At 45.4% G+C, this 17,560-nt stretch overlaps 1 protein-coding gene across 11 annotated transcripts in view; it reads left to right on the forward strand.

Moving 5' to 3' along the window:
• Positions 1–17,560, forward strand: part of RMDN3 (regulator of microtubule dynamics 3) — a 219,132-nt gene that overhangs the window by 20,981 nt on the left and 180,591 nt on the right. For all 11 annotated transcript variants that reach the window (XM_033952294.1, XM_033952295.1, XM_033952296.1 and 8 more), the window contains one exon: positions 8,920–9,130. In XM_033952294.1, the coding sequence (XP_033808185.1) occupies positions 8,935–9,130 (196 nt within the window). In that variant the 5' untranslated portion in view covers positions 8,920–8,934. The remainder of the gene's footprint in view (positions 1–8,919; positions 9,131–17,560) is intronic.

The following is a 17,560-nucleotide window of genomic DNA, read 5'->3' on the forward strand; positions in this document are numbered from 1 at the left end:
CTTGCTAAGAGCCAGTTGGCCCCCTTGCAGCGCCTGGAGAATCTTGGGGTGGTGTTCAACACCTCCTTGGGGAAGGTCTTCCTCCCAGAGGCCTGGGTAAACAAATTACACTCTCAAATTCACCTGCTTATGGCATCCCGGTGTCCTTGGGCGCAGGATTTCCTCCAAGTCTTGGGGTCAGTGGCGGCTTTCCTCAACGTGGTGAGGTGGGCTTGGGCCCACATACAACCTCTTCAGTATGCTTAGCTTCGGAGGTAGTCGTCCCAGACCCTCAGTCTAGATCACCCTGTTCCTCTGAGGGGCTTGGCTAGCTCCAGTCTTCATTGGTGGCTCCAAACCTCCCATCTTGTTCAAGGGTTGAGTCTGGATCAGCCACAGTGTACGTTGCTTCTCACGGATGCCAGTCTTTTCAGTTGGGGAGCTCTGTGTCTAGGTCACTCAGCTCAGAGCACCTGGTCCAAGGAGGAAGCAGCCTGGTCGATCAGTGTTCTGGAAACCAGAGCCATCCGTCTGGTGGTGTTAACCTTCCACTCTTTCTTGTCGGGCAAATCGGTCCTGGTTCTGTCAGACATTGTCACACCAGTGGCCTATGTCAGGGGGGCACCAAGAGCACTCAGGTGGCACAGGAGGCGACTCTGCTCATGCTCTGGACAGAGTCGCATTTTCAGTACATCTCGGCTTCCCACATAGCTGGAGTGGAGAATGTTCAAGCGGACTTCCTCAGTCATCACATCCCGGAGAGTGGTGTCTAAGCCACGTGGACTTTCACTTGATAGTGCAATCTTGGGGTCAGGCCCTAATGGACCTGATGGCTACAGGAGTTAATGCCAAAACTTCCTGCTTCTTCAGTCGTCGCAGAGACAGTCAGGCCAAGGGTCTGGATGCTCTGGTTCAACCATGGCCAACGGAGGGGCTGTTGAATTTGTTCTATCCGTGGCCATTAGTGGCAGAGTTTTTCTCTGCATTGTTTGTCACCTGGGCCTGGTTGTTCCGGATTGGCCCCGATGTCAATGGTATGCGGATCTGGTGCTGCTTCTAGTGTTGGATCCTTTTCCTCTGCCTCTTTCGCCTGATCTTCTGACTCAGGGCCCCATTCCCCTGTTCGATCAGGCTCCCTTTTTTGTCTTACGGCTTGGCTCTTGAAAGGGAACGCCTAGGTAGAAAGGGGTATTCAGATAAAGTGATCTTCTCTCTCTTGGGGTCCTGCAGACTTTCCACTTCTCGGGCTTATTTGCGGTTTTGTTGTATATTTGAGGAGTGGTGGACAACGTGGGGAGTGGTGGCTTTTCGTTCTTCCCTGCCTAACATCTTAGAGTTCTTGTAAGATGGCTTGGACAGGGACCTGGCTTGGTCTTCTCTCCGGATTCAGCTTGCAGCCCTTTCAGCCTTTGGTGGGTTATTTCGGTGTCAGCATCTGACTGCCATTCCTGACGTAGTTCGCTTCTTGCGGGCTGCCAAGTTGCTCAATCCTCCAATGCAACCGTCTTTTCCTTCTTGGGTTTTGAATCTGGCCCTATCCATGCTTGTGCGCCCCCCATTTGAGCTTTTGGGTGTCTGCACATTGAAGGAGTTTTTTCTTAAGGCAGTCTTCTTGGTGACTATTACTTCTGCTAGATGTGTTTTGGAGCTGCAGGCTTTCTCTTGTAGGTCTCCCTTCCTGGAGTTTTTATAGGGAGCGGGTAGTGTTGAGGCCCGTTCCTTCCTTTCTGCCAAAGATAGTTTCTCCTTTTCATGTCAATCAGTCTGTGGTCCTCCTGGTCCTGGGTAATCAGACAGGTTCTTTTGAGCAGAAACAGTAGTTCAAATTGGATGTTGATCGAGTCCTTCGCTCCTACTTGCGGAGGACCCAGAAGATCAGGAAATCAGATCATCTTTTTTTCTTTATAGCGGGTCCTCGTAGGGGAGATTGTGCTTCCAAGGTTACTATTGCGTGCTGGATCAAGGAGACTTTTGCTTCCGCTTATCTTCTTCAGAAAAAGACTGATCCGGAATTTCTCAAGGTTCATTGTACTCGCGGGCAGGCAGCTTCTTGGGCTGAGTCTTCGCTGGTGCCTCCTCTGGATATTTGTAAGATGGCAGTCTGGTTTTCTCTACATTCTTTTGTCAGACACTATAGTGTGGATGTTCAGGCGTGTCGTGATGCGGTGTTCGGTGCACGTATTCTGGTGTCGGCCCTTTGGTGGTCCCACCCATGATAGGGACTGCTTTGGTATGTCCCGCTTGTAAGATTAACCCTATGCTGGTCTGGAGAGTTGCTAAAGGAGGAGAAATTAGGTTCTTACCTGCTAATTTACTTTCTTTTAGCCTCTCCAGACCAGCATAGGACCCCACCCTTTTTATTGTCATGTTCTTGTGTGCATTTTTCAATTGGTTTCTAGTATTTTTCTAGGGCCGGAGAACAGTGGCTGTGACTTGGCTGGAGTAGCTGGCGAGCTGTGGGGACCGTTGCTATTTGCATTTGTTCCTTTGCATTTTCCAACAGCATTTCTGTTTTTATTTGTGGATAATCCTGTTTGGAGTCTTGTTTGTTTTTTTTGTATATAGTTCTTAGTTCTGCTTGGCTATTCGGCAGACTGAGGTAATTAGGGAGGGGGTCACATGATATGTACAATTCCAAAGTTTTGTCTCAGTCTCCATCTGCTGGTCATGATGAGATATATACCTGCTTGTAAGATTAACCATTTGCTGGTCTTGGGGGGCTAAAAGAAAGTAAATTAGCAGCTAAGAACCTAATTTCTCCATTTTCAATATAGTGATTGAAATGTGTCCGTTTTGAGAATTTATAGCTGCTGTGTATATTGTGTGTGTATATGAAAAATGAATGGAAAAATTAGCATTACAATAAGTAAAGGATCTGGGGAAGAGCTTGGCTGGGTCTAGGGTGGAGCTTGGGAGGTCTTTGTTTGGAGATACTCACTGAATATTTGTTGACTTCCCTGATGGCACGCCCTACTGGCATTTCAGGGTCTGTCTATAGGGCCTCTGCGCATGCGTGGATGTTGACGTGATGGGCACATTCTCCACAGAATAGCAAAACACTCAGTGTGTTCCTCGTGGCTCCAGATTGGTCGCACAGGCCATGGTATATGAACCTAGTGCATCTTCAAAGGGACAAAGGTCTCAGACTTCAGGTTCAGCCCGATTTTCTTACCAGGGACCAAGGTTAATAGAAGATCCAGATCGCTTTGGTCTTATGGCATGGCTCTTGATTGTGCAGCATTAGAGCGCAAATGATTCTCAGAGGTAGTCATTGCTACTCTCCTAAGAGCCAAGAAGTCTGTGATGGTCTCTGCTTCTGCTAAGGCATGGGAGACTTTTCAACACTGGTACACAACAGAAAAGGTGCTGCTGGCTTTCCCAAGTGGTGGGGCTCTTGTCTTCAGAGCCCAAGAACGCAAAGCTTCCCTGGCTTCTCATCCAGACATAGCCAGATTCCTAAAAGGGGTGCTCAGACCACTGGTACAGCAGCCGTTTCCATTGTGCAACCTTAATGTGGTTCTGCATGGCCTTGGGCTCCATGCGAGCCTATTCAAGATGGACCTTACCTATTCATGATGGACCTTATCGTCAAGACTGTTCTCCTCATGGCTATTATGTAAGTGAGAAGTCTCTGAACTGCAGGCACGGTCATGCAGGGAGCCCTTCTTCAGGATCACTAAGGCAGGAGTTTTCTTAAGCATGGTCCAGTCCTTTTGCCGAATGTCATTTTGGCATTTTATGTCAATCAAGAAGTAAGATTACCAGAAAGCTGGATGCGAGGAGAGTCCTCCTAAGCTATCTAGAGGTCACAGTGAGTTCAGACTGTCTGACTATCTGTTTGTGCTCACCGGTCAGGCTAGATGCAGTAGACCGGTGTCCTAGGCTACCATTTCAAGTGGATTTGCATGGCCATCTTGTCAGCATATATTGCCTGTGGCAAGCAATCGCCAGTCTCCTTGGAAGTGCATTCAACAAGAAGTGTAGCTTCTTTGTGAGCAGAAGCTCGGGCAAATTCACCTGAGATTTGTAGGGCAACAACCTGGTCCACACTGAATACCTTTTGTAAATTTTAAAGAGTGGACATCCCTACTGTCCACAATGACACACCTATTGCATTAGAAAAGATTAGGTTCTTACCTTGCTAATATCTTTTCTAGTAGATAGTGTGTCATTCTGGAGTCCTACCTTTTCAGTTATTTTGCCGCCTGCCTACTCTCTCATTCATACGGTTCAAGTCAAAGCTGAAGGGTACAAAGAATAATGTATTGCTATAGTACATTGGGGAATGTTTGAACTCCATAAATGTTTCTGATTTGTATAGTTATTCTGAAGTTTAGATTGTTCCATTGCAATGTTTAACATGTTTGTTATACTTTCAGAGCAGAACAGCACTATATTTCAGGGTGTCTCCCTGTACCCCTCTTTATGTGTATCTATATAGGGCTATCAGTGAAGGGGGCATCAGAGCCCTCAGTAGAAGGAGGAGGAGTTGAAAATCTGCAGTGGATTTCTTCTCACAGTTTGTGAGCATGGGGAGAATACCCTACTGTCCAGAATGACACACCTATCTACTAGAAAATATATTAGCAAGGTAAGAACCTAAAGTCTCTTTATTGGGGATGGAATGCAGTGGCGTACCTAGGGGGGGGGCGGGGGGGGCGGGCCGCCCCGGGTACCAGCCCTGAGGGGGTGTTCCCGGCCTTGCCGCTCAGTCCCCCCCCACGCCCGAAGGACCGCTCGCCCCACTGACCTTCCAGCACACCTATGAAGCAGCCCGCAGCAGGATCGCGCCGTCAGCAATCCCTCAGCTGCTTGGGCGCTGCTTCCTGCGCCGCGGTCCCGTCCCTCCTCTGACGTCAGAGGAGGGGGCGGGACCGCGGCGCAGGAAGCAGCGCCCAAGCAGCTGAGGGATTGCTGACGGCGCGATCCTGCTGCGGGCTGCTTCATAGGTGTGCTGGAAGGTCAGTGGGGCGAGCGGTCCTTCGGGCGTGGGGGGGGCAGTAGCTTAAGGTAGCCCGGCGCAGGAAGCAGCTCCTAAGCAGCGCAAAGATAGCTGACGTCGCGATCCTGCTGCGGCTGCTTCATAGGTAGTGCGGGGAGGCCAGGGGGGCGAATGGTCCTTCGGGGTGGGTCGGGGCATCAGGCCTTCAGGGTGGGGCGGGCGGGCGGGCAGGCAGACTTTCAAGGGGGAGGGGGGTGACAGGCAGGCAGGCAGGCCTTCAAGGGGGGGTGCAGGTCTTCGGGGGGGGGGGTGCAGACCTTCAAGGGGGTGCAGGCCTTCAAGGGGGGGACAGGCAGGCAGGCCTTCAAGGGGGGGACAGGCCTACAAGGGGGGGGGGACAGGCCTACAAGGGGGTGCAGGCCTACAAGGGGGGGGGGACAGGCCTTCAAGGGGGGACAGGCCTTCAGGGGGGGTGCATGCCTTCAGGGGGGGTGCCGACCTTCAAGGGGGTGCAGGCCTTCAAGGGGGGGACAGGCAGGCAGGCCTTCAAGTGGGGGGACAGGCCTTCGGGGGGGTGCAGGCCTTCGGGGGGGGTGCAGACCTTCAAGGGGGTGCAGGCCTTCAAGGGGGGGACAGGCAGGCAGGCCTTCAAGGGGGGGACAGGCCTACAAGGGGGTGGGACAGGCCTTCAAGGGGGTGCAGGCCTTTGGGGGGGTGCCAACCTTCAAGGGGGGGGTGCAGGCCTTCAAGGGGGGGGACAGGCCTTCAAGGGGGGACAAGCAGGCAGGCCTTCAAGGGGGGGACAGGCCTACAAGGGGGTGGGACAGGCCTTCAAGGGGGGGCAGGCCTTTGGGGGGGTGCCAACCTTCAAGGGGGGGACAGGCCTTCAAGGGGGGACAAGCAGGCAGGCCTTCAAGGGGGGGTCAGGCGTTCAAGGGGGGGACAGGCCTACAAGGGGGTGGGACAGGCAGACCTTTAAGGGGGGACAGGCCTACATGGGGGTGGGACAGGCAGACCTTTAAAGGGGGATAGGCCTTCAAGGGGGGACAAGCAGGCAGGCCTTCAAGGGGGGGTCAGGCCTTCAAGGGGGGGGGGACAGGCCTTCGGGGGTGCAGGCCTTCGGGGTGGGTGCAGGCCTTCGGGGTGGGTGCAGGCCTTCGGGGTGGGTGCAGGCATTCGGGGTGGGTGCAGGCCTTCGGGATGGGTGCAGGCCTTCAGGGGGGGACAGACCTTCGGGTGGGGGGTACAATCCTTCGGGGAGGGTGCAGGCCTTCAGGGGTGGGGTTTAGGCGTTCAGAGGGGGACAGACCTTCGGGTGGGAGGTAAAGTCCTTCGGGGGGTGCAGGTCTTCAGGGGTGGGGTGTAGCCCTTCTGAGGGGGGACAGACCTTCGGGGGAGGGGGGTCCTGGTGTAAAAGTACACAGAGGGAGAGAGGGAAGGGGGGGTTCAAAGATACGTGCATATGCCAGACTTTGGGGGTTAGAAATAATGGGTCTAAAAACAGAGGAGTGGGAGAGAGATGGTGCATAATGGGATTTAGGGAGGGAAGGAACAGAAAGGGAGAGAACTTGGAAACAGGGGATGGTGTGGAGGGGGGATAGAGATACTGGATAGGAGGATAGTTGGGAACAGAAAGGGAGAGATGGTGGATCCTGGGGTGGTGGGGAGTTGAGAAAAGGTGAATCTGTGGATGGAGACAAAAAAAAGGAAAGATGCCAGATCTCCGGGAGAGGGAAGGGAAACGGAAGGGGAGAACAGAGATGGCAGACGGATGGTTAGCACGGAGAAAGGAGACCCTGGCAAGCAAGACAACAAGAGCCTGGGACCAACAAGATTTGAATATTGATCAGAGAACAAAAGGTAGAAAAAATAATTTTATTTTCTGTTTTGTGATTACAATATGTTAGATTTGAAAAGTGTACATGAGACAGCTTGAAATGGGAACTTTTCTATTTTTGTGAATGGCAAGGCTGAGTTCAGTTAAAATATATGCTTTATAAGAAAATATAATAATGTGTTTTATAAAGTTTATAAGCATTGCTGGCATACTCGGTGAGGTGTTCCTAGTGTTGGTGGTGGTGGTAGCATGTCAGTGTGTTGAGAGGAAGAGGTAGTCTGGGAAATTCTGCTGAGCAAACTCTGGGCCCATTTCCACCCCCAGTTAGTCCACTCCACTCAACTGGTTCACACACTGAGTGGGTCTTTGGGTGTTATTTCTGGGTAGTTGTTTTAGAATCTCTTCCAGTGGTTTGTCAGTATCTCCTTCTGGTCCAAGGAAGGAAACTTTGTCAACCTTAGCATTGACCTTCAGAATATGTTTGTAACAGCGCTGCTTGTGTGGCATTAGGCTATGTAGTGATCGAAAGAAAAAAACAGACCTTTGCACATTTTTGCACTATATGGTGGGTGTATGAGGAGATTCACATTTCCTGCACAGCTAAGTCCATGTGAAGTTACCTTGTGCTGTATTTGACATCTAGCAAGGTCTCTGTTTGAAAGGAAAGATCTAAACTTAAAAATGAAGTGGCCAGAAGTTATGGTAAAAGCAGATAGTGTAGCTGGTTTTAAGAAAGATTTGGACAAATTCCTGGAGGAAAAGTCCATAATCTGTTATTAAGACATGGGGGAAGTGTCTGCTTGCCCTGGATCGGTAGCATGGAATGTTGCTACTCTTTGGGTTTTGACCAGGTATTAGTGTCCTGGATTGGCTACCATGAGAATGGGCTACTGGGCATGATGGACCATTGGTCTGACCCAGTTAGGCTATTCTTATGTTATGTTCTCATCTGTAGGGGCCTTTGTTTTCACTTCTTATTTTAATGTATTTTTTTCCTGGGAACTTATCAGTGTTTTTTTATAATGGGAACAAAAATGGAAGAGAATTAATGTGTGTGGAATGGGGGGGTAACTAATTTCTTCAGCTAAATAATTCAATCCACCTCAACCAGACATAGGAGAACTCACGCACCATTCACACACCCTCCAACCAAAAACGTCAAAAGAAAAAAACTGTTCGACAACCTCCTAGCCATTCGAGCTGCAACACTTGACCCCCAACTCTACAACCTATTGACCTCGACCACAAACTACAAAACCTTAAAAAAAGAAATAAAAACCCTTCTATTCAAAAAACACATAAAACCAAACTAACATAATCAGAACTGTCCCAAGCATCACCTGCAACTACTCCATATGTACTTCTGATGTCATGACAATTCCGACATAATTTATGTTATGTTATGTTTGGAATAATGGTTACATAAATGAGGTTCAATAAAAGAAAATTTTCACTGCCTGTTTCTATTCTGACCATTTATTCCATTTCATGGTTATTGCAAAAAAAAAAAAAAAAAAATTTTTCCATGAGGGGGGGGGGGGGGGGGTGTCAAAAAATGATGGGCCCCGGGTGCCACATACCCTAGGTACGCCACTGATGGAATGGAAGGTAGAGCATGGGCCTGATATTTACTCTGTAGACAACAATATGATAATTATGAGGTAATATTCAATAGGATCCAAGTACCATGGTTTCCACTTTACTTATGCAGATGTCATTATGAGTAGAATCAGGAATAGGTATCTTTGTTGGTCTGTAGGCTGGTGTCTATTTAGGGCCCTTTTTACAAAGCTGTGGTAGCAATGGTGCTGCACTAAATGCATCAAAGTCCATTTAATTCTTATGGGCTTCGGTGCATTTACTGCAACAGCATCACTACCATGGGTTTATAAAAGGAGCAGTTAATGTTTTATACAACATTTCTGGAAGGTTAAGATGAAGATACGTAGAGTGATTATTTTTTAATGTTTGAGTATCATAATTTTTTTGAGAAAAAATTCACAGAAAATTCACTATTAAACCATGTGAAAATAACTATTTTGGAAACCTCTTAAAATTGAATGTAAGCCCTGATTGATCACAGCTGCACATTTTCAAGAGGCAGAAAATAGAAATGGCTAATACTAATTTTTTGTGACCTATTGTGGCCTATTTCCCTTAGGAACAGAAAAGAGTTATGTCTAAGCTGCAGATTCTTGGCTTTGGACTGGTACTGGGAACAGCTACAGGAATCGGCTTATTTTATGTGTTTTATAAGCGACCTTGGAACAGAAAAGAAAAGAAAGGAAAGCATAGAACTGGGAATGGATATCAATCACAGAACTCTGTAGGACATCTTGAGTGTACACAGGTGGCACAGAATCTGCACCAAGGTAATACTAAAGTCATATGTTTTCCCTCTCTTGATCTGTATTTGGCAAATATAAACAGGCTGAAATTGAAAATAATATTGATTTGTGTGTATTGTGTAAAACTATATACAGCAAGTAGTAATACTCAGCTTGTGTCAATTAAAATGTTAATAAATTGTGTTTTTAAGTTCTACGAGGCACTCCTTTTTAATTCTCCAGCTTGTCTGAGAGCAGGCAAGTCCCACATTGCTTTCTACAATGAGTAATCATCCCCATATGAGAAAATGGGGGGTACTGTTCTGAGTATTGTTTCTCTCAGGCATTCATAGGAATTATGGTTTGAACCTTGGATAATAACTTGCTGGAAAACAGAGATAAAGCTTTTGATTTTGAAGTTTTACTTTTCTTGGTATTTCTGATTCTCAACAGAGGCTCATTGGTGCTGATAGTATGTGTTGAGTTTTTTCAGAATAACATCCACCCTTGAATTTCCACAAAAATGCTTTGTTTAAGTCATGCTATAAAGAGAGAATAAACTATGAAAAGCAAAGCTTCTATTCGTAGTGCATGAGAGTTTGCTTTTTTGAACCGTTACACAATATAGGAAAGATATTGTTAGCAGGGCTATTCAGATGTTTTGAGTGGGGGTCCAGAAACACAAGCTGTCTGAAACCAGGGTCCACAAACTACCACATGCACATCATCTCTCATGCTGTTACAGGACACCATTGCTCCCATGTTAGTGGGGATCCAGTGGGGGTAGGGAGGTATATGCATTTCTCAAAACCAACACAAAGAAGAGATGGTGGAATAATCCATACAATAAGTAATAATCAAGCGCTATGGTCTTCTAAGATTGAAAAAAAATAGGTCTTTTAAGCTTTCCAAAATGAGAATAAATCAGAAATTGCCTAATCTGTAAAGGAATAATAATCCAAATTTTGGCACTTTAGAAAAGGGAATGAAAAGGGAAATCACATTCAAATCGGCTAGTTGCAAAAAAGAGCAAGCAGTACTTTGTGCTATCACTAACACGTTTTTCACAGGCTTACTGAGCACTGGGCCGCTCAAAAAAGCTCAGAGAGGTTCATGATGCACTCCTCTCGTATCTGGGCCCCAAAGATCGTGAAAAATATCGGGTTTTTCACCTGAAATATGCTGTTGTTTAGCGTGGGAGACTGGAGCTCCGCAATCCCACATCCTGCTAGGTCGACCACATCACGTGACCCACCCCCACCCCCTGAAAGAGTTGTGATACTGAGTAAAATTTGGATAATTAACTCCACCAGTATCTTTAAGGAGTTCTAAAGTTCTAGCTGCTAAACAGGGTTTTTTAATACCATAGTATCATATACTGTATACTCAAATATAAACCAGGATTTTTGGGCCAAAAAATTGGCCCAAAAATGGGGGTCCTGGTTTATATTTGGGCCAGCGCCCCCCTCCCAGAATAATTGCAGGCCGCCACCAGGCTCTGCACCCTGCCCCCCTCCCTGCCCTGTCTGTCATACCTCCTCTGCCGACCCCTGGTAGTCCAGAGGTACATTGGGCAGGAGCGAGCTTCCTGCACTCCTGTCCCGCTGCTAACCTGGTCAGTGGTGGCTGCTGCAAGATCGGGTTTCTTCTGCTGCTGAGCGGCACCGAGCAGGAGCACACTTTGGTGCTCCTGCTCGGCGCTGAGCGGCTTCCTGACTGGCTCCCCCCACCCCTTGCAGCAGGCTTTTCCTGGGGTTGAGATTCAGTCTGACTTCGGTCCAACTGGCAGCCAGAAGACCATGTTCGTCCAGTGAATGTGTGAAGCAGAGTTCTCCATTTGTTCCAGCTGAAATCCTATTCTGAAGTAGGCGGGCACCATATGGCACATTGAGTAAGGCTACTATAATTAAGGTAACATTATGTCCCGCTTTGAACAGGACCGTCCCATTATTACATCACCTGTCCTGTTGTTCCCCACGCACCGCTTCGGGATGCCAGAATGTCCTGTTTTCAGTGGTGAGGGCGATCTAATAACGGGATGGTCCCATTCAAAACCTTGGAAGAGCTGGGGACATGGCATTCTTTATCTACTGCCCCCATTCGCAATCCTGCCCCGATCTCTTCCTGTTCCTGCACTGGCTTTTGGATTCGCCGTGCCGCCTCGCCCCGCCCCTTGGAGCCGCACTCTCCTTTGTAAGTGTCTGGCCCAGAAGCTTTCTCTCTGACATCAGAGTTCACGTCGGAGAGAGGCTTGTGGGTCAGCCACGTGCAGTGTTTCGAAGCTGCTTGTGCCATGCCATCCAGGAGTGCTGGAGCAAGGAGCAGTTCAAAGAGTTGGAAAGACTAAGAGGAGCAGTTCCACAAGTAAGAACAGAAGGGGATGCAAGGTGGGGGATTGGACAGTTCCACAAGTAAGAAGAGAGGGGATGCAAGGTATGGGGGGATATTGGACATAGTGATGCAGGTAGTGCTGCTGGGGACAAAGGAGCAGTTCAACAAGGGAGAGGGGAGGGGCAGTTTTGAGAATTTTAATCTGCTGTCTATATTTTGCACTAAATTTGTCTATTTTTCTAAAGTTGTTATTGAGGTGACATTGCATATTTTAAAGTCATTTGCTTTAACCTCTTTGAAAAATAAAACAAATATAAATGGTAATTAACATTTTCTCTGCATAAATTGTGCTTTTTGGTTTTTTTAATTTTATGGTTACCATTATGAATTAATAAGATATTTTGTGTACATGAAAAATGATTGGAAGAAATTTGGGGCGGGACTGAAAATTAGTAGATGAGGAAAAAAATGGTCATGTTAACTATAACGTATGTTGAAAATTGGGGCGGAGTGTGTCTCCAAAACTCATTTTTGAAGGTTTCTGCAGCCAGAGCCTAGGTTCCCTACTTTTAAAATCCTTTTCTTTGCATTTTTTGACTTTCAGGGAAGTCTCCACGGACCATTTTTGACACAGTTTTACTGGTGGCGGCCATCTTGAATGCAGCTTAGAAGGGCCGCTAAACGTCCAGAAAGTTTGTTTTGATTATCAGCACTTGGACGTCTCTGGATGTCCCTGCTTCCTTGGGAGTCGACTTAGGCAGGTTTTTGGACATTTTAAAGTTTTGATTATGCCCCTCATAATCTCCAAATATCAATGAGCTGTAAATTTTCTCCAATAATGGAGACGTGTACTGCTAAAATCAAGATGCATAGAATTGGGCCTCAAGGGAAAAGTCATGGAATGGATAGAGTCCTTTCTATCCAAAAGACTAACAAGAGTAGAATGGCAGGAGAACGCAAGCAACTGGAAAGAAACAGACGTAAAAGAATATCTCAGGGATCCGCTAGGTCACCCATGTTCAACATCTTCCTTCAACCGCTGGGAAAATTCATCAGAAAACTGGGATGGAAATGCTACATTTACGTGGATGACATCCAACTGGTCATCCTGCTGAAGAAATGGGATGCAATGCCTTGTTCATAGGAATCGCACTAAAAGAAAAAAGACATTTACAACTTATCCAAAACGCTTCAATCAAACTCATAATGAAAGCTAAGAAATTTGACTATGTTTCGCCACTTCTCAAACAATCTCATTAGCTCCCGGTGTCTCATCGAATAACCTACAAAATATGTCTTTTAACTCTTAAATCACTAATCTAAAAAATCCCATCCTTTATTGATAGAGTTTTAATACCATATTCTTCTTCTAGAACACTTAGATCTAGTGATCAACACTTGTTGGTTGTTCCTTCCCTCAAATCCATCAATACGTGCAGACAATACATTTTTTCAGTGACAGCCCCGCAATTGTGGAACTCCTTTCCATTATATATGAGAAGAACACATGATAGACAAATTTAAAGCAAGTTGAAATGCTTTCTTTTTAAAGATGCTTTTGACTGCTAACTCTTTTCAGTTAGGTCACTCTTTTAATTAGCTTTTTGGTTGTTGTTTTTTTAATTATTTTATTTTTATTTAACCTTTCCTTTTGTTTTTTCCCTTGGTCGTCTCATTTCCTATTAACTATTGTATTTCTTCCCCTTTCCTCCCTCCTGGCTCTGTTTGTACTGTGCATTTTGTCTGTCATTTGTATTGTATCCCCGAATGTTGCAATTTGTATTGCTTTTTAGCTCTGTTCATCGCTTTGTATTAAGATTAAGCGATCCATCAAATTTTAAATAAATTTGAAAAAAAAACTTGAAACTTGATGTGAAGACTAAACGGTGGATCAAGACAGGCATAGAGAAAATCTTTGCACAGTTCCAAACAAATGGACTAGTAGATAACAAGGATAAAATGGAACTACTTCTAATTAACAAATGGGGAGCAAATAGCCCGAGATATCAACTAACTCTGAATGGCAATACCATACAATTATCCACGGAAGGGGGTGAGGAACTTGGTAGTATAGCTGATCCCAAACCTAGACATGAAGTTACAGATCAAATACATTGTGAAAATGCTTATGGGAAATTCTACTGGGTTAGAAGACTTAAACCCTACCTCTCCCATCAAGCAGTATCCAACGTAATAATAACCCTGGTACTCTCAATCATTGACTAGTGCAATGCAATCCTGCTGGGCGTTCCGAAGTACATGATCAGACAGATTCAAATGGTACAAAACGCAGCAGCAAGATTTCTGCTGGAAAAATCGAGGCAGACGAGTGCCATCCCGCTACTGAAAGAGTTACACTGGCTCCCGATTGAAAGCAAGGTGAAATTCAAGATCTTGTTGCTGACACAAAATCTTTTATCTCTCGGAATTTCAATATCTAGCGACCAGTACATGCCCTGCGCTTGAGCCAACAATACCTGTTGGAAATACCCTCCTTTTAGAGACATAAAATACAAAAGTGTTAGGACAAGAATGTTCTCAGTGATGGCTCCAAGGTGATGGAACTCCCTTCCAAAGGAATTAAAACTAGAAAAGAACTCCAAAAAGTTCAATAAAGGGATAAAGACTATCCTCTTCACAGACTACTTTAATTAATAGAGAGATAGCTGGCTAGTATTAGGAACACAACATAGAACACAATATAGGTATTATGTGTACAAGTAGGTAGGATTAGTATGAACATAGCACATGATACTGGTATTATATGTGTATATACGTAGGATGATTGACATGGTATAAATGCGTACATATATTTAGGATGATAGATTATAGTATAAATGTGTCTATTGAAAACCATCTCAAAAAATGCTAACTCTGTATTGTAACACCTTTACAAAAGCTCATATATTGTAACACCATTAGAAAAGCTTATGTAAACCACTGTGAATTTTGACTCCCCAGTCAGTAGTGGTATAGAAGCTTTCAATAACATAAAGTCAGTCAAGTTGCATCCATATCTACAAATCCCAGTTGTTCCATATATTGTAGAAGGGTGTTGGAATCTTCAAATGATTTAGTGATAATATTGATGGTAACTTTCAGTTGCAGGAAAAAAGACTGTATTTGGCACCAGTATACTTAAGCCAATGCCTCATTGCAATGAACTGTTTACACTGTTGAATGGTTTTCTTATGTAACTTGACAACAAAAAAAATATTATGACTATCAAGGGAACGTTGCATTTTGTGGTATGATGGAGGGTGCTCTGTTGAGTTCTTTCTAGTTCCAGCAACTGAGAGGTTTTCATATTAAGCAGTTTTGGGATCTGTTTTCCAAAAATTGAATCATATTGGGTCTTTCTACTTTTTCTTGCAAACCCCAAATCCTGAAATTGCATCTTCTGGAACAACTATTTAGATCTTCAAGCTCGTGTTCCGGTTGCATGGACTTGCATAGTTTCAGTAGGGCCTTAAGTTGTTCATCTTGTGTTTTCTACTGTATCCATTCTAGAAGTGAGAAAGCTTAGCTGCTGTTTAACATTTAGTGTGTCTTCTTTTAGATTAGAAACATGACGGCAGATAAAGGCCAAATAGCCCATCTAGTCTGCCCATCCACAGTAACCATTATCTCTTTCTCTCTCTGATAGATCCCATGTGCCTATCCCAGGCCCTCTTGAATTCAGACAGGTCTCTGTTTCCACCACCTCTTCCAGGAGACTGTTCCATGCACCTACTACTCTTTCCATAAAAAAAGTATTTCTTCAGATTACTCCTTAACCTATCACCTCTTAACTTCATCCTATGCCATCTCATTGCAGAGTTTCCTTTCAAATGAAAGAGACTCGACACATGCACATTTATATATTACGTAGGTATTTAAACATCTCTATCATATCTCTTCTCTTCCACCTTTCTTCCAAAGTATACAGATTGAGATCTTTAAGTCTGTCCCCATATGCCTTATCATGATGACCATACACCATTTTAGTAGTCTTCCTCTGGACCAACTCCATTCTTTTTTATATCTTTTTGAAGGTGCAGCCTCCAGAATTGTACACAGTATTCTAAATGAGGTCTCACCAGAGTCTTATACAGAGGCATCAATATCTCATTTTTCCTACTGGCCATACCTCTGCCTATGTCATGACATCAGAGAGAAGGCGTCTGATGCAGGTGTGGATAGCGCGAGGAGCCACCGCCACTTTTGAAGGAAAAATGACTGCAGCAAGGGAGCCGATCAGAAACTGAAGAGAAATGCTGCTGCACAGGGAAAGAGGGGAGGGGGGAATGAAGGGGGAAGAGAAATGCTGCTGCACAGGGAAGTGGGAAGAGAAATGCTGTTTCTGCACAGGGAAGGGGGGAGCGAAGGGGGAAGAAAAATACTGCTGCACCCAATTAGAGAGTGAAGGAGGGAGAAGGAAGACAGGAGAGGAATGAGAGATGCCAAGTCCATGGGAGGGAGGGAAAGGAAAGGAGATACCAGACCATGGAGGGGGAGGGAGAGATGCTAGGGCATGAGGGGAGGAAAGGAGACAGATGCCAGACCAGGGGAAAAGAAGGAAGAAAGGAGGGAGGGAAAGAAAGGAAAGAGAGAGATATAAGTCGATGGAAATAGGGAGGGAAGGAGAGAGAGATGGGAAGGGAAGACATGGAAAAGTAGATTTTGAGAAGAAAACAGAAAAATGGAAAAATTGAATGTTAAGTTAATGCCAAAGATGGATGCAAATTTGTTTCCTTGTGAGTAGGTCAGGGTTATTAATTTTTAACCAAAAAGAAGCCAGAAAGGAATTTTAATGCGAACAAAAAACTGACTTCAATAGAAAACAGTCTATAGAGTATGGTAAATTAAATATATAAAATGCTCAGAGACATGAAACTCTGAAGGGAAGGCTGCTAAACCTCCCTAGAAAAAGAATTCACCTTCCAGTCATTGCAACTTCATAAATCCATGATCACACTCTAAGATGCTAAGAACAGTTTGAATGAGTTTCAAAATTCTTATAGTTCTTCAAATGTATTGAGGGTGATATCTTCTCTTCTTTTAACAAAAAACAGCCATCACTGCATTCATTAGATGTATAAATGTTCACTTAGCTTTTGAGTTTGGTTTGAGGGGTCCCAACGTGGCCCCATTTCGATCTCTGCTTCAGGAGACCCAATTTCAGGTGTTCTAAAAGCTTGGTGCTGTGAGTTATAATAATTCTCTAAACTTCGTGATGTTCAGTCACATCTATAAACATAAAGGTTATCAAGTTACGTGTGGGTGAAAAATCTTACTCACTGTAACTACTATGTTATAATCAATTAATAGGCAAAACCATGAGAAGAGAAACCGCATTGTAACAATACTTATCCCAGGACAAGCAGGCAGGTATTCTCACATATGGGTGATGTCATCGACAGAGCCCGGATGCGGACGCCTCGCAAACAGACTTGCTTGAAGAAACTCGAAGTTTCAAGTCGCCCTCATCGCGCATGCGCGAGTGCCTTCCCGCCCAGCACAGGGCGCGTCTCCTCAGTTCTCAGTTTTCCGCGGAGCCGAGAAGTCCGTCTTTGACTCTCTGCGTTTAACTTCGTTCACTTTGTGCCTTTGCTGTTTTCTTTTATTTCTTTTATTTTAGTTAAAAAAAATTTTTTTCTTCCATTCGTTTTCTGGGACAGGCCACTCAGCTGCAGCCTGAGGGCTTCGACTTTGCGGCGGCTATTTTTCCGTCTATGTCCCAGCCTGCTACAGACTTCAAGAGGTGTAGCAAGTGTCAGCGTGCGATCTCTCTTACGGACCCTCACGGATGCTGCCTCAAGTGCCTTGGGCTGAATACATCATCCTAGGTCATGCCTGCCTTGCCAAACACTTTAGCCTCGGGCTTTTAAGCGTCGTTGCATTCTGGTGGACAAGCTTTTTGAGATGGAGTCTCCTACTGATCCCTCGATTTCGAAGGCGTCTTCGGCCTCGACTTCCATCGAGTCATCTGCGCCTACTGCTTCCACCTGAAGCCTCATCAGACCTTCATTGTTTTCAGCGGCTCTTGCTTCGACGTCATCTGCTGTATCTTCCCCTGTTACCTCAGGTCAGATAGCTCAGCAGTCTGTTCCGCCGGTGGTGATTAAAGTGTCCAAGACTCCTAAGTCGAAACACAGTCACACT

The sequence above is a fragment of the Geotrypetes seraphini genome, chromosome 7 (assembly GCF_902459505.1).
Source record: "Geotrypetes seraphini chromosome 7, aGeoSer1.1, whole genome shotgun sequence".
Classification (NCBI taxonomy): domain Eukaryota; kingdom Metazoa; phylum Chordata; class Amphibia; order Gymnophiona; family Dermophiidae; genus Geotrypetes; species Geotrypetes seraphini.